The sequence below is a fragment of the Branchiostoma belcheri genome, unplaced genomic scaffold (assembly GCF_001625305.1).
Source record: "Branchiostoma belcheri isolate BF01 breed outbred unplaced genomic scaffold, Haploidv18h27 scaffold7, whole genome shotgun sequence".
NCBI lineage: Eukaryota > Metazoa > Chordata > Leptocardii > Amphioxiformes > Branchiostomatidae > Branchiostoma > Branchiostoma belcheri.
Window position 1 is genome coordinate 218,307 of NW_017804353.1, and position 23,661 is coordinate 241,967.

At 40.7% G+C, this 23,661-nt stretch overlaps 2 protein-coding genes across 3 annotated transcripts; one reads left to right on the plus strand and one right to left on the minus strand.

Annotated features, from left to right (window-relative positions):
* Positions 1 to 1,166: 1,166 nt before the first annotated feature.
* Positions 1,167 to 13,442, minus strand: LOC109484744 (folylpolyglutamate synthase, mitochondrial-like). Of its 2 annotated transcripts, none has more exons than XM_019788108.1 (16): positions 13,116 to 13,442; positions 11,554 to 11,685; positions 10,822 to 10,875; positions 8,702 to 8,766; positions 8,249 to 8,363; positions 7,884 to 7,961; positions 7,383 to 7,444; positions 6,782 to 6,884; positions 5,980 to 6,057; positions 5,416 to 5,556; positions 5,024 to 5,045; positions 4,325 to 4,450; positions 3,499 to 3,588; positions 2,850 to 2,986; positions 2,324 to 2,390; positions 1,167 to 1,836 (listed from the first exon to the last, which is right to left on the minus strand). In XM_019788108.1, exons 1-16 carry the CDS (start codon positions 13,428 to 13,430, stop codon positions 1,310 to 1,312), a joined length of 2,112 nt encoding a protein of 703 aa, XP_019643667.1. In that variant the 5' UTR covers positions 13,431 to 13,442; the 3' UTR covers positions 1,167 to 1,309. The 2 variants fall into 2 exon arrangements, with proteins under 2 accessions (XP_019643667.1, XP_019643666.1); XM_019788107.1 differs by having other exon boundaries at positions 4,310 to 4,450.
* A 257-nt stretch (positions 13,443 to 13,699) lies between these two features.
* LOC109484714 (dual specificity mitogen-activated protein kinase kinase 7-like) lies at positions 13,700 to 23,195 on the plus strand. Its single transcript, XM_019788072.1, has 11 exons — positions 13,700 to 13,902; positions 15,013 to 15,151; positions 15,911 to 15,977; positions 17,014 to 17,127; positions 17,578 to 17,703; positions 18,358 to 18,517; positions 19,096 to 19,223; positions 20,124 to 20,204; positions 21,536 to 21,678; positions 21,962 to 22,007; positions 22,459 to 23,195. The coding sequence occupies exons 1-11, from the start codon at positions 13,743 to 13,745 to the stop codon at positions 22,573 to 22,575; spliced, it is 1,281 nt and encodes a 426-aa protein (XP_019643631.1). The 5' UTR covers positions 13,700 to 13,742; the 3' UTR covers positions 22,576 to 23,195.
* Positions 23,196 to 23,661: the final 466 nt, after the last annotated feature.

Here is a 23,661-nt window from a genome sequence, read left to right on the forward strand (position 1 = left end):
GAGCCAAAGTTGTCAAATTAGTATCCAACACAGAATTCAACAAAAAATCTCATTTCCATAAGTAAATGAACTTCAAGATTAAACATTGATTCAAATCAGACCCCTAAAAGTGTAATAAATGCTTATTTTTCTTTAACTTCAATCTCAGAACAATCCTTTCCCAGTACTATAACAGTTTCTCAAAACACAATAAATCTCAAACTGTTAAAAAATCCATTCAGTGCTTGCTTATACTGCTAAATACTGCAATCTTACATTTGTATGATAGTCCAACAACTTCAACTGCATATAAATTTTGATGTCCGACAATTCATTTGGGTAGAAAAGTAGTTTGAACTTTCTGCATGACTATGAGATTTGTAATTGCATGTACACTTCTTAAATGAAATCATATGCAAGTGCTTAAATAGATTAGAATTCTAGAATATCATTGGCTAACTTAATTCAACTTACTGTATAACAGTTAACGTTAGATGTTGAACAATAAAAAACTTGGCTATATTGTCATGACAGTTTTTCACTGCACATTTATATGTATTTCCACATGTACATTTATATTACAGTGATAGCATATGTAATCTACCATGTCAAGAAATTCATGTTCCTCAGAAATACATGTACAATGTATGTAAAAGGTTCAATAAAATATCTAAATGTTCTCCACAATACTATCATGAAAGTTCATCTGTGTTGGTAGTTACATGTTTAGAGTTAAAACGTTTGGTCCAACACAAAAAATTCTCTCACCCAGAGCTTTCAACCAGTCACTCTGGTCTTCCTCAGTAGACTGACCCAGTGAAGCTTGTCACCTGGCTTCTTTGAAGTGTGACGTCAACACTGGGTCAAAGCTCTAGGTGAGAGAATTTTTGGCGACGTCTCAGGGAGGAGCCTAATGGTACAGTATTGTGTGCAGTTTGCAAGAATTCTAGGAATTGTGCAGGCATTTTGTCCACAGGTATGCCGAATGTCCACAGGCATTTTTCTGACCCACATCTATGCCCACATTCCTGAAACCCTTGGGAAGACCTCTCTGCCCCAGATGGCCCTACTTTCTGTGACCCCGGGACTCGTTCACTATACACTCAGGGGAAGATACTAGTAGCACTGTATCTGTCTAGACTTAACAGGTACCAAGGCTTCCTCAAAATCATGAAATGATGGCAGTGCCATGCAAACAATAACCCTAACAGCAACCACCGTCGCCATGGCAATGTATGTTTTTATTGCCAGTCTTGTTTGTGTTGGACCAAAAGTTCTCCACAATGTTTGTCACAAATGATGTCAAAATACTCCAAAAGTGACACAGTTTCTAGTCCGACATGGATGGGTCCAGGACTTTCAGGGCTCCACCAATCAGGTGCAAGCTGCCGGTGATGAGCACCTGGATGTGGACTGCCTCATCCAATGAGGAGTGAGGATGGCACTGCGTAGAGTTCGACCTTGACAGCTCCTTGTCCTTTCCGTGCTGTACCCAGGAAAGAGCGTCACTGATACAGGGGAAGACGCGCGCTTTGGGGGAGTCTAATTTTTCTTCTGATCTTCCTTCCTCTCTGCTATTCCCTGCTACAATAGTACTATCTGTGCAGTAGTATTTCGATGGTACAGATCCGCTTGCCCCGACTTGCACCCTCTTGATTGGCCCGTTTGAGGTACAACATGCCTTCTCTACATAATCCACCTGTAAACCGTCGCCTGATTGGTTGTCCACGGGACTCCTGGTTTGTAAGGGCACTTCTGATTGGACGGCGTCCTGTTGGTGTAGCTCCTCCCAGAGAGTCTTCTCCACCATACATCTTGAGAGCTGTGTCTCGTTGGTGACTGTGTAGTTGGTTTGATCTGAGAATAAAGAGACAAGAAGACAGCTATATATAACTACATTGGGAGGCAAATATAGAAAGAAAGAAAATATAAATGAACAGCTTTATAGTTCTCAAAGTAGCCTTTATCCTATGCCTGAAGCTGGAAAGTTTTTGGACCACCGCAGTAGGGGATGCATTTATGGATGCTCACATAGAAGGAATTTCAGGAATATTTCCGAACCAAGCTTAATAAAGCCCAATACTAAAAGCAGAGTCCTCCTGAAGTATTGAAAAACTAAAAAGCACTGGCTGCCCCAACGGCTGCCCCAGCTATGGGAGAGAGAGAGTGAGTGAGTGAGTGAGTGAGTGAGTGAGTGAGTGAGTGAGTGAGTGAGTGAGTGAGTGAGTGAGTGAGTAGTAGCAGTAGCTGACATATTTAAGTAGCATCAAGATTTTCACACAGCCCTGTACTGTTAATCATCTCTTACATGTAAGTGTGTTTGCTTATTTGCTTTTTAAATCACCTGCTGATGCTCCTACGTCCAGGTATGCGATATTGGGGCTGAACACGGCACAGTCAAACTGGCAGGGCTGTAGGACACAAAAACAGCAACATCATAGAGTGAAGAAAATTTGACAAAGCACAAGTCCTTCATGTACATGTACGAATGTAGATACTCTCTAACAAGTCAGGCTTTCTTTGTTTGGTGGCAGGTTCTTTTATGTGCTTGAGATGTGGCTCTCCCTCGGTTTTATGTCTCATCTAAGAGGATGCCCCTAACTAAAACTAGGTACTGGTACTACAATATACAACTTCAGTCAAGCTTGATAGGTTTCACTTGTTTTAAAGCTGTACTGTATGAGATAGATCACTAGAGATCACCAATTTAGTCTTAAAAAAAATAAAGTAAAAAAAGAAGATAATCCCAACCTAGCGACCTTAATTTTTTCTGGACTGAAACGGAAAACACAACATTTCCAAGGCGTAGGCCTTCTAGAGCACTTTTCAAGCTACATGTATTTGCAGCTGAGCACAGTGGTGCGACCTACCATGAGAAGCTTGAGCAGAGACAGGGGATTCCTGTCCCCCGTCACATTAAACAGCAGAACCCTCGCCACCGGCCCGGCGATCGTCTTTTCCTCCGTCAGGGCTGTCTCACGGAACCACTTCACACACACCTGGACGCAGAAGAATGAAGAAGAAGAACTTGATTGCACAACAGATGTAACGGGTAAAACCTATGACACAAATATATCTACATAGTTGGTGTATAAATGAATGAATGAACTTTATTGCTCAACAATTATACATGGTACAATGTGTGGCAGTAAGACAACAATACTACAAAACTAAATTAGCGATCATCTATTTCATGAAATAAAAATATTTAAGATGAATTTCACTTTGTTATGACTTGTCCAACTTATAAAAAATATAGATACAGGTACAGACTATTACTACCAAGACAAAGTTCACCCTATCTGGTACACAGAACGATACTTTCCTTATATGTTGTTTGTGTCCAACTCCCATATCTGCCTACGTAGGTCAATTTCTGTATACCTTATTCCATAAGCGAGACAAAACCATCAATACATGACCATATTGAAACTCACTTATTATTATTATCAATAGTAGTTTGTTGTAATAATTGTAAGATAGTCAATATTTAAAACCATTTCACACACACCTGAACACTCCTCTGTGTGTGCGCTCCGTCGAGGTAGTACGTCACGTTGCCCCTCTTCAGTGTCTGGCTACGTCCCGGCCACAGGCACGACTCAACACCTGGGAGAATAAAAATGAAGGAATAAGAAAAAAATGTTGGTCTCTGTTGGGATCAAAGCATTCTTGTGTTGATGTTCAGAAAAACAAAACTGGGGTATACGTACAGGATATTGAAGTTTTTTTTTACACAACTAGTGGAATGAAACATAAAGCAATAAGAAAAAACGTTGGTCTTTGTTGGGACCGAAATATTCTTGTGTTGTGTGGAAGTTTCCTAACAGAAAAACAAAACTTTTGCTTATTAAATAAAATGATTCCTAAACATTTTACTTTGTGTTGCCTACAGGTTACCTCTCAATAAAAATATATTCTTTACTAGCTTTTGTGTAAGTACGTGGACATGCTACAAATTTTATGCAATTCAAAGCTTATGCAGAAACTTAACTGATTTCATATACAGAAAACATGCCAGCCATAAAATCACTACAAGCAATATAATCTCCCAAAGGCCTATATGAAAAGATACCTAAGTTAAAGGTTAAGAGGAGATCTTTAGAAAAAGAATCTTTTTTAAAATCAATGATAAGTAATGATATATAGGTAAAGCTTTTAAAATAAAGCCTTTTTCCAACTGCCTCTGATAGGTCCAAAACACCCTTAAAAACTACAGCAACAGTGATCACTGAGCAGGTTAAAAAAAAATTTGAATGATGAACATTACATAGTATTAGAATGCTTTAAAGCAACCGTAAAAGAAACTGCACAGAAGCAAGAGGCATACATTTCCCTGCCAAACCTTGAGCAAAACGCTCAGTGATGGCAAACGGCTGCGCTGTGGGGACGATGTCGGTTTTGTCCTCCTCATTTGCGGGGCTGCTGGCTCCCTCACTACTACTCGTGGCCTCCAGCTCCCCATTGGCTACTGGGATTAAAAAGAGAAAGTTATCAAGTTAACATTGGTAACATTACAAAATCCAAACACAAATTTTGCCTCTTTAGTTTGTTGTGAATTTATGAGTCACATAACCTCTTATGGTGACCACAAGTCAAATATAACAAAGTATAAACTATATACATTGTAATTAAATTTTACATTGGAACTTCTTACTGGCTATGCGCCACTTTTAAACTTTCTACCTGCATCCCTTTTTCTATAGTCCTTGAGCCACACAGGCCACTACAGCAGGGGGCTAGTCCTGTATACTTTTTTTCAAGTCTTGACCCAACAGGGGATTGAACCCCAACCTTCCGAATGCATTTGCAAACACTCTTTTTCCTAGGCCATTGCACAGGACTTACTGCTGTCTACTTCTTGAGTCTCAGCCCTCCTCTGTAGCCAGGTGTGGCAGAGGTGGAGGGCCAGGGTGGCGTTGATACGCTGGCCCTCCAGTAGTGTCTACTATTGTTCTGTTCTTGGCACAAACTAGCCAGGGTTTGAGCCCCAAACTTCAACATATACAAGGCAAAATCTCCTAGGCCATTGTACAGGACTTACTGCTGTCTATTTCTTGAGTCTCTGCCCTCTTCTGTAGCCAGGTGTGGCAGAGTTGGAGGGCCAGCGTAGAGTAGGGTGCTAACATGCTTAACTTAAATACTCCTAATGCTCCTACTTCCTCACAAGTGCTAGGCAGTGCAGAGAAATAGTGCATACTTTTTTTCAAGTCTTGACCCAACAAGGGATTGAACCCAATCCCAACCTTCCGAATGCATTTGCAAACACTCTTTTTTCCTAGGCCATAGCACAGGACTTACTGCTGTCCAATTCCTGTATATTTGAAAGTTTGGGGGTTCAAATTCTAGGATTTGAGCCCCCAAACTTTCAAATATACATGGCAAAATCTCCGAGGCTATAGCACAGGACTTACTGCTGTCTAGTTCCTGCATTTCCGCCCTCCTCTGTAGCCATGTGTGGCAGAGTTGTAGGGCCAGGGTGGCGTTGATGCGCTGGTGATCACCAGGCAGGCCCAGCTTAGCCTCACGTCCCTCCCAGTCATACATGTCCAGACTGGGACTCAGGTGCAGGGGGGCCTACAGGAAAACACACAACACAGAACATTTCAGTCAAGTTTATTGAGATTCACAGTTAAATTGTAGCTACAAATGTGTTCTTTCTGTGGTTCTTATTGCAGAATATGCACATGTACTACCTTACCTTACCTTACTTCACCTTAGTTCCTCTTGTGTCACAACGCTACATAACACACTAAAAGTTATATAGAATATGATGTTACATGTAACGTTACAGAACGATTACAGAAGAAATCATAAAAGATAAGTCTTAAGAGGGTAAATATGCCAATATACATGTACCACATACAATGTACCAATATAAGACATACCAATGTTGCATGTGCCTTACAATTTCAAACCATTCCACGTATGAGACATTCTGTATATTTCACAGGTCAAATTAGTATGGCAGAAGTAGAAAATATAATTCTGATTTTATACCTTGACTTCTTTGGCCTGGTTGGCTATGACTTCTATAGCTCCTTCGGGCTGTTCCACTGTGAAAGCGGGGATGCCAGTCTACCAGGAAAAAGGAGTTAGATTATAGATCATGTGCATGTGTCCTGTTACAATGTGCATATTAAATAGTTGCATTTTACAGTCTTATACATGTACCACTGGAAACAAATGTTACAATATGTTATTAATAATAGAAACTTTATTTGCAAAATCATACCTGAGGGCTAATTGCATGTACAGTGTCAAAGATAGTAAAGTACATTGTACTAGTAACAGAGAACATACAATGTATAACTACTGTTTGCTCAAATTATACTAGTACTACTACTAGTACTACTCCTACTGCCTTTTCTATTATGAGGTCTGACCTCTTTGAAGGCAGCCCCACATTCTGCATAATGAGTGTGTTTTGTGGTTAATTATTATGCATGAAAGCTTGAACAAAGTTTGGTGTGTTCAAAGATCAAGGTGAGGTGTCTTGATAAAGCACTGGGTAATCTAGCATGAACCATCTGGCCATTGTTTTTATATTTGTTTATGTATGTTCTTGAAGAGAGAGCTTTTATAAGCATTCTTGTACGATCTTGCCAGTGTGGACCTGCTGGACAGAGCTGCTTGGAAACATGGTCTGAAGACTACATGTAGCTGACTGCTGTCCACCAATGTTTTAGGGACCTCCCAGCAGTATAATCAAAGACTGGATACTACTATTCTTGCTTTTTTCCCAATCTTTTTCAAACAAATGTGAACTTGTGAAGGAATACATAATTTAAACAAACAGTACCTTGATGATGCCAGCCTTATGCCAAGCGATCTTGTCTATAGTGTCCCCCAGAAGAGGTAAATGGTCCAGACCCAGAGAAGTGATTCCACAAACAACTGGGGACCTGAAACAGACAGGGACAACGTTTGGAATGTGATCAATAGTTTCCAAACTAATCTTTTGGTAGCTGCAAGAAGTAACAAACTGACAAGATATTAAAAAATAGACAAGGCAGTATCCATTTGCCACCTGAACTTACTTACTTGAAAAAAGAAAGCCTGATAAAAATGTCTAATTTATTCTAAATCACATTAGAAATAAGTCAGGGACAGCGCCTAAACCTCTGCTTGGAGATCTAGAGTATGTGAACAATAACAATCTTTATTCTATAACAAAAAACCAAACTACAAATGTATTTATCATTTGTCTACAGTAGAAAGACTTATGCTTAAAAAATCAAGTACAATGTACATGTAAGTTGAAAAGTGCTGGTCGGAAGCATGCTAGTCAAAAGCATGATAATCTTACAAAAACTTGTATTAAATACATGTAATTATTGGAATAACAAAGCTCATTTTAGTCAATAGAAAGTTAGGAATGAATCCATTAAAACAGATCATACCTGACAATATTTGTACAGTCATAGGCCCCACCAATTCCAACTTCTATCACTGCAACATCAACCTGTTTGGGATTGGATAACCATGGTGAGATGTTTTTAAACACGTAAGCATTGTGATTGTGAAGCATTGAGTTGGTTCTTCGGGATAATTACAGACGATTATTCAATCAACTTTCTTTGTACCCTGAACTGCATGTTAAGTTTTACAGTTTTACAGAGTCAAAATAGTCTAAAACCCTGCCTTACTCATGTAGTGTATGTAGTGCAATGGTAGTCACTCTGTCTCTGAACAAAGACATTGGGTTCCATTGGGAGTTTGAATCCATGCAACTGAAAAGGGTCACAGTCCTAAGGACGGGTGTTAAGCCAAGTCCACTGCATTTGTCGCAGTAAGCTACTTAGTGAGATAAACTGGTTACATACAACTTTCATTTTCACCGCATCATTCATTAAAGATCTCAGAAATCTAGAAAATAGTCAAATTTAAAATAAAAAACTCACCTTTTCTTCTATAAAGACATGAAAGGCCATGATGGTGAGGAAGCGGAAATACGCAGGCATGGTGCCGCTGTGGGCATCCTGGGGAAAATTGAAGGAAATGAATATTACAAAAAAAAAGAGAATTTCACCATGCGTATACCAATGTTGTATTGCACTTACACCTAAGCCTTTAACCATCACTCTTACAATGTGATAATTCAGCACAATGACTGAGAAATGCACATTGAAAACATGTATACTAGTATTATGTACATTGATACTTGTATATTTGGCAAACACATCACAAGCCTGTGAAGATAGCGTGTTACACTGAATGGCAGTTATACTGGCTATACAGATACATGCTCTACTGCAGAAAACCTTACCTTAGTCTGTGCCAGTTTGTTGTAGCAGGACCAGAAGTACTTGCTGAAGTCATCGCGGGAGATGGGCTGCCCGTTTATCCTGATCCGCTCACGAACCTGGACTAGATGTGGCGAACTGGACAGTAGGGAAAACAGCAACAGCAACAAACAAAATCAACAACCTGGCAAGTTCATGTTAAGGAGGCTACCAATATCTACATTATAGCCCAGCAGCTGACACTCCAAGATGGGGGCTGATATCGCGTACATTATCATTAAGCTACCATTACTTGAGTCCCTTCACTTCTAGAGAACGTATATGTGACTGAAAATTTGAGGTGAGCAATGGTTTGATCATGCTGAACGAAAGTATTAACTTCATCATAAAACATGGCAAGTTCTTGGGAGGAGCTTAAGTTAACTGTTAAAAGCATAATTTAAGTGAACAAACTCAATTTAAAAGAGATGTCTTACCTATAAAACCCAGTTTTGTAGCCGTGAGCCCTTAGGATACTCTCACACATGGCACATACAGAGCCCTGAAGGGATGGAAAACTCACGGTAAGCAATATATAACACTCAATAAAGGTATACACATCTACACATGTACGTCTATTCATGATATTCAACAGGTACCTTGTCAATATTACTTTTAACATTTTAGACATGTATACTCTGCCAGCTCCAAATCCAATACAGACTGTTGCTCCTTCTATTCTATAATGCCCCAAATGCTGATTCATGTTTCCTGAAATAGCTTCCGAACACAGCTTCATTCTAGTCATGATCCCAGTCAGCCCCACGGACACCTGGGTCCCCACATCCCATCTCCAGCCATAATTCCTTTAGGCTAAAGCTGATACAGTCTGTAACATTCAATTACTGCTAAGGCCACACCAATATAATTTGTTGCTTCTCGGATTTTTTCAGAAAAAAATATGAAGCGACAGGGCGAAATAGAAATAAAAAAAATAAGGCCAAGGCACCCCATGACAGCTGGAAATCTTACAATATGAGCCATGAAGTCAACCTACCAGGATGGTTTAAAATTAAAACAACAGATTTTGAACTTTAAATGTACAGTTGCATCGTTACATTAAAAAACTAGGAAGACATGGACTTTCTTCAACCATAGGGGCCAAAATATGTCTTTCATTGAGCATCTTGCAGTTGCTTCAGAACCTAAAATCTTTTCTTTTTTTTTTGCAAATCAGAAAAAATTGACAGAGCAAATCTGAGAAGCAACAAATTAAATTGGCGTGGCCTAACCCTGTCCCTCTTATCTACATCATACAGTCATGCCAATGTTAGGTAACAACTGGAAATCTATGCCATTCATCTGGCATTGAGGTCTGAGGGTACTAGTAAATCCAACAATGCTGATTAGTATGGGTGCCCATGAACTTGTGACTTAACAAGGTTTTTAATTAGTTTGTGAGTGATTGGTTTCACTTATCTAGTGTCTGGGATAACAATCAGTAACTTTCCCAGAAGGATTTCTGCTACCTTTTAGTTTTAAAGTATATAAAGGCCATAGCAAATTATTTTTGGGTACTGACATTTTAACATCAAAATCAAGAAAGAGGTGAACAAAATGAAAAGGGGGCTGTAGGAAAATTTGAATCTGACTTTTCTGACTTCCATCTGATCTTTTTATCATTCATTACCAGCGCTCGAAATACTAGGTGCATGTGCACCTTAGTGCACCCAAAATTGGAGCTGTGCACCCAATTTTTTTGGCTGGGTGCACCAGTGCACACAAATATTTCATAGGTTTACATATGTATACAAGATATCTAATGTATACTACCGTAGTATACAGTATATTCTTGACATCTAACTGTCAGAAAAACAATTAAGTCTTTGTTGTATAAGATTACTTCATACGGCGCACCCAAAATATTACCTGTGCACCCAATTGTTTGGCTGGGAGTATCAGCACACCTTTTCCCAAAAATTACTTTTGAGTCCTGATTACTACATGCATGTCATGTTACACTTACAGACACTCCTCTCAGACTTGACCTTGATTTTCCAGTTCCACATAATCCATAAATCCTGGAACCAAGAAATTACGCTGAAGTCGCCCTGAGGCTTGTGATCAGAGGAGTGGAAAATTACCGACGGCCAACTTGCCACCATTTTGCAGTGAGCTGTTGCTACAAACTCATCACATTCTGAGCATGTATTGACAATTTCCCTCGCTACTGTACTACTGTACTGTTTCAAATGTGAATTCCTCATTTCTCCTTCTACTGCAAATAGTTATAGCCTCTACCAGGCTTCCAGAGGAGGCTGGAAAGAGAAAAAATTGGCCAAATAGAGAGATAGCTTGCCAGGCGAGTTGGTCTGCTAGAAACTAGTTTGCTGCACAAAATGTACTCTCTTGCGGACCAACTCCCTCGGCATGTTATCTCTCTATTTGGCCAATTTCTACTCTTTCTAGCCGCCTCCCGAAGCCTGGTAGGGGCTAGCAAAGTTAAACGAGTCCCTACAAATTTAATGATTTACAGTAAATGATTCACTCTAGCATAAAGGACGAACGTTCGCACGGTCGCAAAGCGAAACCAGTCTCATGTGTAATTTGACCTTACCTTTCCCTTGGTGCCGCTTACATGGATCACCGACAAACCGTCAATTTCGTCCAACTGAAAAAGTAATTAAGTTAAATCAATTAATACCTGTGACATACAAAGTTAAAAACTATAACGAGATTGTTACTTAGGGGTGAAGCTTGGTACAGGCTCAAGCAGACAGACCAAATTATAATACCTCCATACACATAGTGGCAATAATACAACTGGTCTGGCTTGTACTGGGGAATAGCGATAGAAAATGGGGTATATGATAGAAAGGTCACAATCTTCCCCATCGACCTCTGCTTAGAGAACTCTTAGCCTCTACCAGGCTTCGGGAGGTGGCTGGAAAGGGTAGAAATTGGCCAGAGAGATAACATGCCAGAGGATTTGGTCTGCTAGAGAGTACATTTTGCCGCACCCAAAAATGTACTCTCTAGTTGACCAACTCCCTCGGCATCCCTTGGCCAAATCTCTCTATTTGGTCAATTTCTACTTTCAAGTCGCCTCCCAAAGCTACTCTCCAAGCAGAGCTTGTGGGGGAATGATTGTTAGCTTTTTATATATGTTTTTTTTTTTTTTTTTGTCGCTACCCCCACCAACCCCGTCAGTGGTCGGCAACCTTCTCTGGCTAATGGATACTGCCTGGCCAATTTGATACTGTCTTTTTGCCACCGAAAGTGATCTGCTTGGAGATTATCCCTAAGCATGAGAGGCTACAGAATACTGGCTTGGTGGAAGTGTTCTTACTGTGATCCCCACTCTGTCCATGAAAGCCTGCATCTGAGGGAGGCTGTTGTGAGCGTTCCTCCCCCGCTCCCTGCGAATCCTCTCCAGCGTCTGTGCATTGGTCTGGAGAGTGTTCAACGCCTGAACAGCCTCCTGAGGGAAACAAGGAAAGGACATCAAACATAGTGTATACCTACGATTCAACAACTGGTGCAATGAATGAGGGCTTGCAAGGGGGGGGGTCCCGACAACGCTCTACGCTGAATTCGGAAACCCCTTGATTACGCTTTACGATAAATTCCAAGTGGCTACAATGTATTACGTAGACTTAAAACGCCGAATACGCTCTACGCAAAAGTATTAGAGCGGTCCGTCTACGCTCTACGTAGAATTAAAACGGCCGATTACGCTCTACGGAAAAGGGCTTGCGGGCCCCCATGAATGGCCAAGTGGGTAGAGTCTTTGCTTTGCCGCAGTTCGATCACCAGTCATACCAAAGACTTTAAAAATGGTACATGCTGCTTTTCTCTGCTTAGCACTCAGCATTTCAGAAAGAGTATGAGAGTTAAACACACACCACTACCAGTGGACTAGCTGTTGTGATTGTACTATTGTGTGGCCCAAGAGCTACTGAACTGGAGATGGGCGTCGCCCTATGCACCATGTGGTGCGAGAAGGACTTTCACTATTTAACTAACAATTCGACTAAGTTTGAGGGGGCTTAATCACACGATGGGGGTGAAAGGGGGTAGCCTGGGGTACTACCATTCTCTGCAATTTCTGCTTCAACAAGCTCAAGGAAGACCCGCCTGTCAGAAAGTGTTACAAATAGCAATCCTGCCTTCCTACATCTGCTTTCCTAGGAAATGAATGAATGAATGAACTTTATTGCTCAACAGTTGTACATGGTACAATGTATGGCATCAATAATGTATGGCATCCCGAAGACGGTATCAAGGTATCAAGGTAATAACAAGGTGATCAATACAGTCTATTCTAATAGGCTACTAGTATTACTACAGGAATATGAACGTAAATGGCGTATGACATGATGTGAGTTAGGCGTTGCTATCTATAGGAAATGCAGCCTAACACATCAACCAGCAAGCTAGGTAATAATTTGTAAGACCCATAAAACTTTGATTGCAGATCAATTACCGAGGGTCGCAATCAAAACAAAATAAAACCCAAATATGCAAGGTGCTTATCGATCCCTCTATAACTTAAGCTCCTTGCCAACATTCTTATGTTATTCACAAACTTATCGTCCTAAATTCTTTGCAGTTTCTGTTCTGCCCTTTTCACTATCAACATCGCCCAAAACTCTAGTGGTAAAACTGTAAAACCCAAACAGTACAGACGATCTATCTCAGCTGTTCCAACCAAATCGATAGTAATGAATGCACAGTAACTTCTTCGCACAGATGTGTTAAATACCTAAACACAACACTGAAAATTGATCCGGTACCATAACGGACTAGTCCATCTCGACTCACCAAGAGAGATATCAGACCTACAAAAGTCTTCTTTAGTTCTACATTCTCGTCTTTGGCTGTTAAAATGAAGCTCACGCCCACACGTACCTCGTAACCCGACCCCGTATCCATGTGGTGATGTCTAGCGGGCGGTATATGCGGTATCGCCGCCGCAACAGGCCCGAAGTTTCCCCGTCCCCGCCCCGATAACACGGTACGTATACAGCCTCGGAGACCCAGCGGCCACGCATGCAGCATTGCCCGCCCTCCTGGCCACCGAACGCCGCGATCCGAGGCTTTCTCGGCGCCCGAGAAGACTGATTTTAGCCTTAAAGAGTTGGAGAAGCAAAAGAAGTGCTCTCGCCGCCAGGTTTCGCGGGAAAGTGGCCGAACCAAGACGCAACCTGCACATTTCATTGCCATTTCTCAGCGATCTCGCGCGCTCTCGCGAGATTATGAAATTAGTCGAGTCCACTCTTTCCGAAGGTGAAAATGACTAAACAAATTGTTTTAATGTCCTAGTTTATAGCCATAAAATTATGTTGTTAAACTGTTTTCCTACGTATTTATAAAATTTTTAGATGGAAAAATACCTGATAATGCCAATTTTAATCCATTTGATGGTAAAATAATGGATGTTTTTAATGTAGATTTCACTTGGTGAAAAATGGACCTGTCCATATTCGGGGACGAAATGCGCATGTTTGCCTGGGAAATTGACATCCACACACCAAAATGGCGACGTCCCTGGGGTTGGACGCGATCAGCCGCAAGCTGAACAAGCTCGAAGCCAGGCTCCGAGAGGAGAACGAATCCAGAAAAAAGGACGACACCCTCTTGTTAGATCTCAACACAGGCAACTCCAGCCCTAGGCAGCAAAAACCCGCCAAGCCAGGTAAGCGAACAACCGATGATGATTCACCTCCAAGTTTTTTTCTCTCTCACCCTCCTCAAAATATCCTCTGATTCTGATCAAAACAAGTCGACTCTTTGTCATTGTAGTACTCTACATATCGACAAAGCCAAAGATACTCTCCCTTTCCTCTTCTTATTCCTTTATAGATCCTGAATTTTTACTAAAGGAAAATACAGAGTCGTGAAATTTAGAAGAAGAAGAAAGCAAAATTAGATGACACACACACACACACACTCAAGATTTGCGGGGGCGGCGGTGGGCATGTTTGGTTCCCGAAGTGACAGAAATTTCCTGGTCATTTCCTGTTTGTCCAACACCTGAGACATAACATTCCCGATCCCTGCCATGTTTCGCGATATTCTCTTACGATAGAAAAAGAGAATTTGTAAACGTCTGCACTGATTTTTTGTGCGATAACACATTAACAGTTGTGATGATAGGAAACTCCATTTCTCTTTGTGCCCTTAGTACAGTCCTTGGGGACAAATCAGAGGATCACATTAAAAAAAGAAATCATTTGCAAACGCACCTGCCCCTAGCCTCTAACACATGTGGTACTTTCGTAGCATTGTTATGTCTACATGCCACTTTTTTTCTTCTTATTCTTTTGTCCTCAAATATTGAAGTGAATTGTCTTTTTCAAGGATTGTTTTTTACACCACAAATATATGGCTCCTTTCTTTATCTTTTTGACACACCAGTACTGTAAGTGAAAGAATTAACAGTATAATAGTCACTGTGATGTCGCACTTATAATATAAAGTAAAATATAAACAGGGAAGGAAGTCCTTGAATGTGTATTCAATATTTTTGGAATCTTGCCAAATTTCCATACACAAAGGAAAGCAGAAGCATTTTAGAGAGTGAAATATCACCACTTCCTTCTTCGTTACTGTCCAGCCCTACAGTGTAGGATTATTCGTTATTGGTAGCCGTTGCACTTTGTTAGTTACTATTGTGACCCGGTACATAAAAAACAATGGTAAAAAAAAAAGATAACCGAGAAGGGAACATAAAACAACTGATTTTATGTGTGCTAAAGACGGGACAAGTGCATTAGTGCGTTACTTCCTCTTTCCACGCTTACAGGAAGTCTACTGATTCCGAGAGGAACAGCGAACGGCACAGCACGACCATCGCCGAGCACGGGGAGTCCCCGCAGAAGTAGAAGAGACCATCTAGAATTTCCTGGCATTCAAGTAACACCTGCGCCAAAAAGTATAGACAGGTGCGGACAACGTTGTGTGTTTGTTTTCGTCAGTGAAGGTTAGACATCCAGGTAATTAGATACAAAAAAAAAGAAGAAAGAAACAGTTACTCATGCAAGCTGATATGATTTTGGAAATGGTCAGATGTTTAAGGTAACATCCATTTATACGTCGATGAAGGTTAGACATCCAGGTACTAGGATACACCCAAAAGCAGTTACTCAAACAACTGGATATGATACATTCCAAAATCATATCCAGTTGCTTGAGTAACTGCTTTTGGGCGCATCCAAGTTATCTTTCGACAGTGACACTGGAGAGTTGTCAGAAAAGCAGGTTTATAACTGATATAAGTGTATAAGGAAATGTGTTTGTTTTCCTTGCATTGTTTGGTTTGATTGTTCTTTTTATAGGTTACTATTGAGAACTAATGTGACAGAAACATCATCAAACAGATCATCAAGTACCTTAGGCTTTTCCAGAATCACGCAAATTTGTGATAAAACAGATATTGTCAGTGTGAAAATACATAAATAGTATATTATATTAAATACTACCAGGCACTGGAATAAACCTTGTGGAACTGAAACTGAAAACCACTGATCCGAGTTCAATTTTGAATGTACATAGTTTGGAAGTAAGTACAATGTATATGCAAGAATGAAAATCAACAATGAAAGGTTAAGTAAAAAAAAACATTCTTCACAAAAGATTTCAATAGAGTGAGTTTTGTGTAAAGTGAAACTGACATGAACATGTATGTTTGAATTTTCTTCCAGTATCGAAGTGGAGAAGAAGTTGCAAGAAATCATGACGTTAACAGGAATTCTTACCCTGAATCAAAAGGTACGATGCACGTTCCTTTCTTTATTCAATAATACTAGATACATTTTTGTACATTTGTACAGTTTGAATTTCTTTACTTCTGCATTCGTTGCTTTTCACTGCGGTGTGATGCATTGCATGAGAAATACCCTCAAATCGTACATATACAGTGCGCTATATAGATGGTAATTTGTATGTGCAACCCATATATATATATATTGGCTCAGAAGGACAAGGATAAATGAGAAGGCACATCTGTGGTTGTACAATGGACTCATCTGAGTGTCCTCGTGTCCCAATTCGACCGTAATTAGTTGTTGTGTATCGGCAGTCATCTCACTAGTATCAGTCAATGAGATAGAGATGAGCAAATATGGGATGACACTTCTAGTCAGGGACATTTTCCAAGGTTGATTACGGTCTGCATGTTTGATTATCTATGGGGGGACATATGCTGGATAAAGCTAGTCTCCACCAGACTCTTTTGCAGGCAAATTGGACCCTCTATGGCCGGCCAACTCCCCTGGCCAGCTACAATCTGTTTAGGCCAATTTCTACTATTAATTCAGCCTGCAAAAGAGTTTGGTGGAAACTAGGAAAAAGTGGTGTTAACCAGCTAGTGGACACTGGATGGATATGTCACTGCTTTGATTCCTGGCTGCACATTGTGTCCTTGGGAAAGGCATGTTCACCCAGGTGTTACTGCAGATGGGTACCTGACTACAGTTGGGAGGAATTCTATTCTATACAATACTGGGCAAAGCCCTATCTAGGGCATCCCACCCATGGTGCACGGCTAGTGTGGCTGGTGAAAATAAAAATATGCATGACAACAAAACAGAACAGAACATAATGTGCTCTGTTTTCCAATCCTCGTTCAAAATCTTTTTACAGTGACAGTTTCTCTCCGTACGGCCAAGCTTTGGAATTTTCTCCCTGACAAGTGTTTCCCACCAACCTACAATCTACAGGCTTTCATGGTAGATTAACATAAAGTAAGATAGATGTTAATACTGGGCTTCAGTTTTTTTAACTTGATATAAAATGATTTTTGCAGAGATATGCAGCTGAGGTGGCTGATCTAGAGGAGCACGGGGAGATTGGCAGCGGTACATGTGGGCAGGTCTGGCAGATGAGCTTCAAGAAGACTGGAGACAAGATGGCAGTCAAGGTAATAGTCTATGCCATCATTTTGTGTACCTAAACCCACAAGCCCAGACCTAAACCTACTGGGCATATACAAAATACAGAAGGGACTTCTCAGTGAACATTTCCCAATGGAAAATGGGCAAAATGTTGTAGTGAGCACAGTACTACTAGGGTTTAGAAGGAAGATATGTTGTTTGGAAGGCATGACTCAGTGAAACTGTGGCCTCATAATTTTTGGACGTAGATATTGATGATGCCCAATGGCAATATTTCCTTCATTTTGCAACGCAAACTTTTGAGTATTGAAGATTTTAGATGGTTTAGAACAAAAAGGGGAATGTCACCGAATGTGACATAATTCATTTGCATGCTATGTGTTAAATGTGTTGTACTCTAACAGAACTTAGCCCTTTCTTGTGGAATAATATGTCTCTTTTTACCTTCTTACCTGCTTTTTTTTCTCAATCTGCAGCAAATGCGTAGATCGGGAAACAAGGAAGAAAACAAGAGAATTTTGATGGACTTGGACGTTATCCTGAAGAGCCATGACTGCCCCTTTATTGTACAGTGTTTCGGTGCGTTCATCACCAAGGTAAATGTATGTTTGTATCCAGTTTTTTGTTTCTTGTTTATGGTGATTATTTTCAGGGTGGCAGGTTTTATGCTTCCATAGTTATTTCCAAATGCTACATTTTTGTAACTAATGCTACATGCTAGGCATGGGGGAAACACTGAAAGGAAGTTAGGATAAAGGTTCTAGAAAAGGTTATCTTTGTCTTCAAATAAGTCTCATGTAATCTAATCTAACTAAGAGTCCTTTTTAGATATATACACAGTGTCACCCTATAATAAATGTAATGGTACGACCACTTGTTAGCTGGCCAATAGAGTGTAAGCACTCATATTCAATGCAAAATGGGGCTGCTGATTGGCTAACTTATTTCTGTATCTGTATAACTGGAATAACCGCCTTTTCGGCGTAACACACCAGCTTCGCAGGCACGCGGTGCGGCGGCAGCTGGCTATATTACACCCATCGACTTGTTACACCTAATCCTTGAATTTCTAACTCTAGACAATGTTTAAAGCTATCTAATGACAATGCCCCTACTGTACTTGGTGACAGTGAGTTCCAGTCTGCAATAGTTCTAGGAAAGAATGAATTCTTGAACGCCTCAATCCTCGGTTGATAACTCTGGTACTTGAAGGCATGACTATTTCTTTTTTATATATTTGTAATCTCTCTCCACAGATGGATGTATGGATATGTATGGAGCTAATGAGCACCTGTATGGAGAAGTTGATGAAGAGATTACAGTCGCCCATTCCTGAGCAGATCCTGGGGAAGATGGGCGTGTCTGTCGTCAAGGCGCTGCACTACCTGAAGGAGAAACATGGAGTCATACACAGAGGTGAGGTCTAGAAAAGATATGCTGTGTTTCCTGTTTCCCAACCGACCCTAGAATTAATTAGAAAACCTGCCGACCCTTGAGTTTTTTGGGGGGTTGACCTCTGCAAGGGACATTTGTTTGGAGCTGATCAACCTTTTCTAGCTGCACTACCTGAAGGAGAAACATGGAGTCATACACAGAGGTAAGGAACATCTTGAAGATGGGAGGAGTTTGTGTTAGTAGTAGTTGAGGAGGAGGGAATGGTATAACCATGTGGAATCTTTGACTTCTTATTTCTAAGAATTCCTTCTCGAGATGTCATAGTCACATGGAATGCCACCCAGTAATGTATAGCTACAAAGTCCTGGATGCCAGAAAGAACTATTTAGTAAAGGGAAGAGTGGCCCCAACTGGAAAAAATGTAGACAGTAGTCTATTGCCCTAGTTCTAACTTTTCCCGGGACTGGGGGAATCCCCCTGGGCCCCCTTCAAAAGCACATACAATAAAAAAAAGGACATCCAACACAAAAATCCTAGCTAGTAAAAGCCTGCTCTAGTCTATTACCGTAGTTGTAACATCCGTCATGATTTTTCCTCAGACGTGAAGCCCTCCAACATCCTGATGGATGAGACGGGCATCTTCAAACTGTGCGACTTCGGCATCAGTGGGCGGCTCGTCGACTCCAAGGCCAAGACAAGAAGCGCAGGATGTGCTGCTTACATGGCGGTAAGTCGATATCATCTACAGTCGAGAAAGGCAGCATCTGATTTATTCGCTTCCATCATGCTCATCAGGGTTGGACAAGTCCCATTGCCCACTTGCCCAGGGCAAGTAAAAGTACTGTTTGGGCAAGTGAATATCCCCCTGAATATCCCCCTAAATTTTTTGGATGCAAATTATGCATTATTTTGACCAAGTTTGAAACAATTATTTTATAAATTAAGCATCCAACATTATAAACTCTATTATAATAAAATAATTTCATTTCTGCTAGTAAAACGCAAAGAAATGCTTCATATTTTGGCAAGTGGATTTTTGAAAACTTGTCCAACCCTGCTCATACATCAACTCCTTTCCATGTCAATCAAGACAAGATCTGAACTGTTTTTGATGGTAGTCCAGACCAAACAAAAAATAGTAGCCCCTAAAAAGGGGCGCACAAAACGATAGATAAACCACTCTACCTTGGAAGAGGTGGACAGTATGATCACTGTGCCAGGTAAGTATCTGAACTGGTTGACAGTTTCGCTGGAGACTACACTCTCCAGTAGAGAGTTCCAGTTGTTCACTGTCCTTGGACTAAACTTCTGTGATCTTGTGCTTGATTTTGCCAGTGGCACTTAAAGCTTAAGGCTATACTCTCTTGTTGATGCGTTCCCTGCCTTTTGAAAGAAAATGTCTGACTGTATATAGTATGTAAGTTGAATATCAGTAACAGTAATCACTAGAGCTGTATACAAACTGTTAAGATTGTCAGGACCTGGTATGACTTCACTGCATTGACCACTGCATCTACATATGTTCTACATTCTCATTGTGTACTCTTAGACTAGTAGTTTGTATTGTTGATTAGACTGTCAGAGTTGTAGTATTCACACTGTGTCTCTTACCTATACATTTACACAGCCTGAGCGGATAGACCCGCCCGACCCCATGAGGCCGGACTATGATATACGTGCAGATGTCTGGAGCCTGGGCATTTCACTGGTGAGTGGAACATTAATGTTAGCAGGTTGGACATGACGTCAGCTAGCTTTAAACAATGTGTAGAGTTAGATGTGCAAAGGCTAGATGCTGCCGTGCTGTGTGCCTGTGAAGCTGGTGTGTTATACTGGCTATACGGATACAGATACAGAAGTGCGTTGGGTTCTTTTACAGATGTGTTACAGTAACTGTTTCAATCTGTTATGCCAAAAACAGTTACTCAAGCAACTGGATAATGATTTTGGAAAGGTAGTGGATGCTATCTGAAACATCTGACCGTTTCCAAAATCATATCCAGTTGCTCGGGTAACTGTTTTTGACATATATCATTACCTGAATAGCTCAATTGGTAGAGTGCTCTGTAACCGGGAGGTCGTGAGTTCAAACCCCGGCCGGGTCATACCAGAGACTTTAAGGTCTCGGACCGGAGTTTTTTTCACGATTTTGGATCCGGCGGACACCCTCAGACCGAAGGGCTATAACTCCGCCAAAAAAAGTACGCCGGGAAATCTCATTACATCAGTCAACGGAGGTTTCCAGCCGGCTTCCGATACAATTTTGGTTATTGTCCGTCGACTCTATAATTTGGGTAGAAACTGTAGTTAAACGTAAATTTTGGATACGAAAAATGTAGTTTTTTTGCAGTTTTTTCAACGGACCTGCTTGGAAAAAACGAATTTTCCCAGGCTAACGGCTTATATGCTGAAATAGCTTACTACTTCCTTTTTCTGAAAAACAGAAAAAAAATATAGGTTGTTGCGATAAGTTTTTCGCAAAATCCGGTGACGCGAACCCCTAGAAATTCCACATAGAACGCAGCTATTTGGGTCATCAGGCGACAAACCGCATCACCCTTGCTCGCGGACTAATACCAAAAACGCTTCGCTGGCCGTCCAACTTCACCGCGCCGAAAAACACTACAATCCCAAGGCTTTTTGATCAATTCAAAACCTAGTTGAAAATCTACAGCGATCGCCGAGCTATGGGGAGCCAAACCTAGCGTGACAACCTCGCAGATCCGGCGATTTACTGCGCACTATTTGGAACCCTGGTCAGAATTAAACTCCGACCCGGAACCTTAAAAATGGTACACACTTCTTTCTCTGCTTAGCACTCAGCTTATATGAGAAAGAGTGTGGGAAGGTCAAACACACAGCACTACCAGCGGACCAGCCCCCTGCTGTAGTGCCTTGCACAACTGTGTGTCGCCCAAGGGCTACGGAAATGGACATGGGCACCAAAACCCTATGCTCTGCATAGAGCACTGGAGACCTTTTTTTACCTGGATGTCTAACTTTCACTGAATCAGATGTTTTGACTCTGTATTTTTTCAGGTTGAGCTGGCTATGGGGTCCTTCCCGTACAAGAACTGTAAAACAGATTTTGAGGTCCTGACGAGGGTTTTACAGGACGATCCCCCCCTCCTCCCTCCTAAACAGGGCTTCTCACTCGACTTCTGTTCATTTGTCCAAAACTGGTGAGTTGGAAAGAAATATGTATGTTCATAGGGTGCAAAAATATGTTTATTTTGTTGAGAAATAGTGTGAGAAATCTTGAGGGCTTCTCACTCGACTTCTGTTAACGTTCATTTGTCCAAAACTGGTGAGTTGGAAAGAACAGTGTCTTTATCAGGGGTCGAAATATGTTCATATTGTGCAAAAATATGTTTATTTCATTGAAAAATACATGTAATGTTATCAACTGAAGATTGATTTTTTTTTCAAATGCTAGTAGTAATCAGGTCTTATTTCTTTCCACAGCTTGACCAAAGACTTCAAGAAGAGACCAAAATACAGGCAACTCTTGGTTAGTAAAACTCAGCTTATTTTTCTTGTTAAGTACAATATTAACTTAGTGACCATCAATGTGTAATTTGTTGACAGTTCACAGAGAAGGTTTTGTTGGAAAAGAAAAATGGGCAGGCTGAAAATGACTGACACTGGCTTATAGTTCTGATTATGTTTACCTTTGTAGAAGGTCTTTGCTCTGTTTCTTCTTCTTCTGTTCCAAACACACAAGGTCAATGACCTGGACCAGACGGCTGTCACCATGGTAACTGGTGCTGTATCAGACACCCCATGGTGTTGGGTTACATTGTGTTGCAAGTTGCAAGATAGAGTTGGATTTAGTGTCACCTAATATGTGAATTTGAGTGAGAATAAACAGAGCAGTAGTTTCTTAGGCTAGACCATGTGAAGGTAAACATTATGCATTTGCTTTGGAAATGTTACTATACTAGTTGTTTATCTGTTTTCAGGAGCACGGTTTTATCAAAAGGTACGAGACCAAGGAGGTCGACGTGGCGGGCTGGTTCACAGACGTCATGGCAACCACCACAAGTCCGAGGCCCGACGCGAAAACCCCCACCAACTGACACACGGCTTCACCGATTGGCTCTGACCAACACCAATCAGCGCTCGTCATTGCAGCTGGGTCCCCGTTTTTCCCCTCAGTGGACTAGTCCATGATTCAGCCCTATGTTGCTGTGGACCACTGAACTGGAAAGAGAGGGTAGGTCAGGATGACTTAAATGTGAATTTTCCCACATTAACACCTGCAATGTGTGGTGTGTACTTGCGAAATGGGCATGGATAATTGTCTTTCCAAGGGCTCATATCGTCCTTTCCTCTTTTTAATGGCAAGGCAAGAAGTCCTGATTGGAAAGACAGAAGAAGAAGAAATATTTTAAGACAGTCGATGCCTCATTAAGTTCAAAAATGACTCGTCTTACCAACAATTCCAAAGCATTTGAATAAAGTGCTGAGAAGGCACTCTGCAAGACTGAAAATGACATAACATTTTTAATGTGTCTTATACTGAAAATACTTTCCAAGAAACCACATCCAAATGTGAAAATGATCACAGAAGAATGTAAACAGCAATGACTTTTTAACTGGCTGTCTTCATGCCTTTATATTAAGATCAGTTCATTGCAATATCAATTTGACGTATTTTCTTTATAAATCGACAATTCCACAGAGAATTTTATTCAAAGACTAAAACCTGAAAAAGGGTATTTTTTTTTACTCTTGAGGAATTGTGATGTTTTATTACATCAAAATGTACATGTTGCCTTTATTCAAAAAGGATGGTACGTGTACATGACCATCAAAACTATTTTATCAAAGCAGCTTTTCTTGTTCAAGTTATCCATCTGGCTTGTCAATTAAATTTCTGCAGCTGAATTTTTTTGCTGGGCCAAATCTAGTCGGTTGCAAAGATCAAAAACATCAAATAAGTTGCAGCTAAGAGTAAATGTGGCTGCTATGAGCAAGGAGACAAGAAAAAAGACTTGTCAAACTTGTTCCAACTTGAAGTTAGGAACAGTTTTGTTTATAGTCACACAGAAAAGGATTTTTTTTTTTCTATGACAATTAAGTTTACCACAAATTTATTTGATAAAATACCTATTAGCTAGTACAGGATTACTCAATTGAGAATAATTTTTTTCGGAATAAAC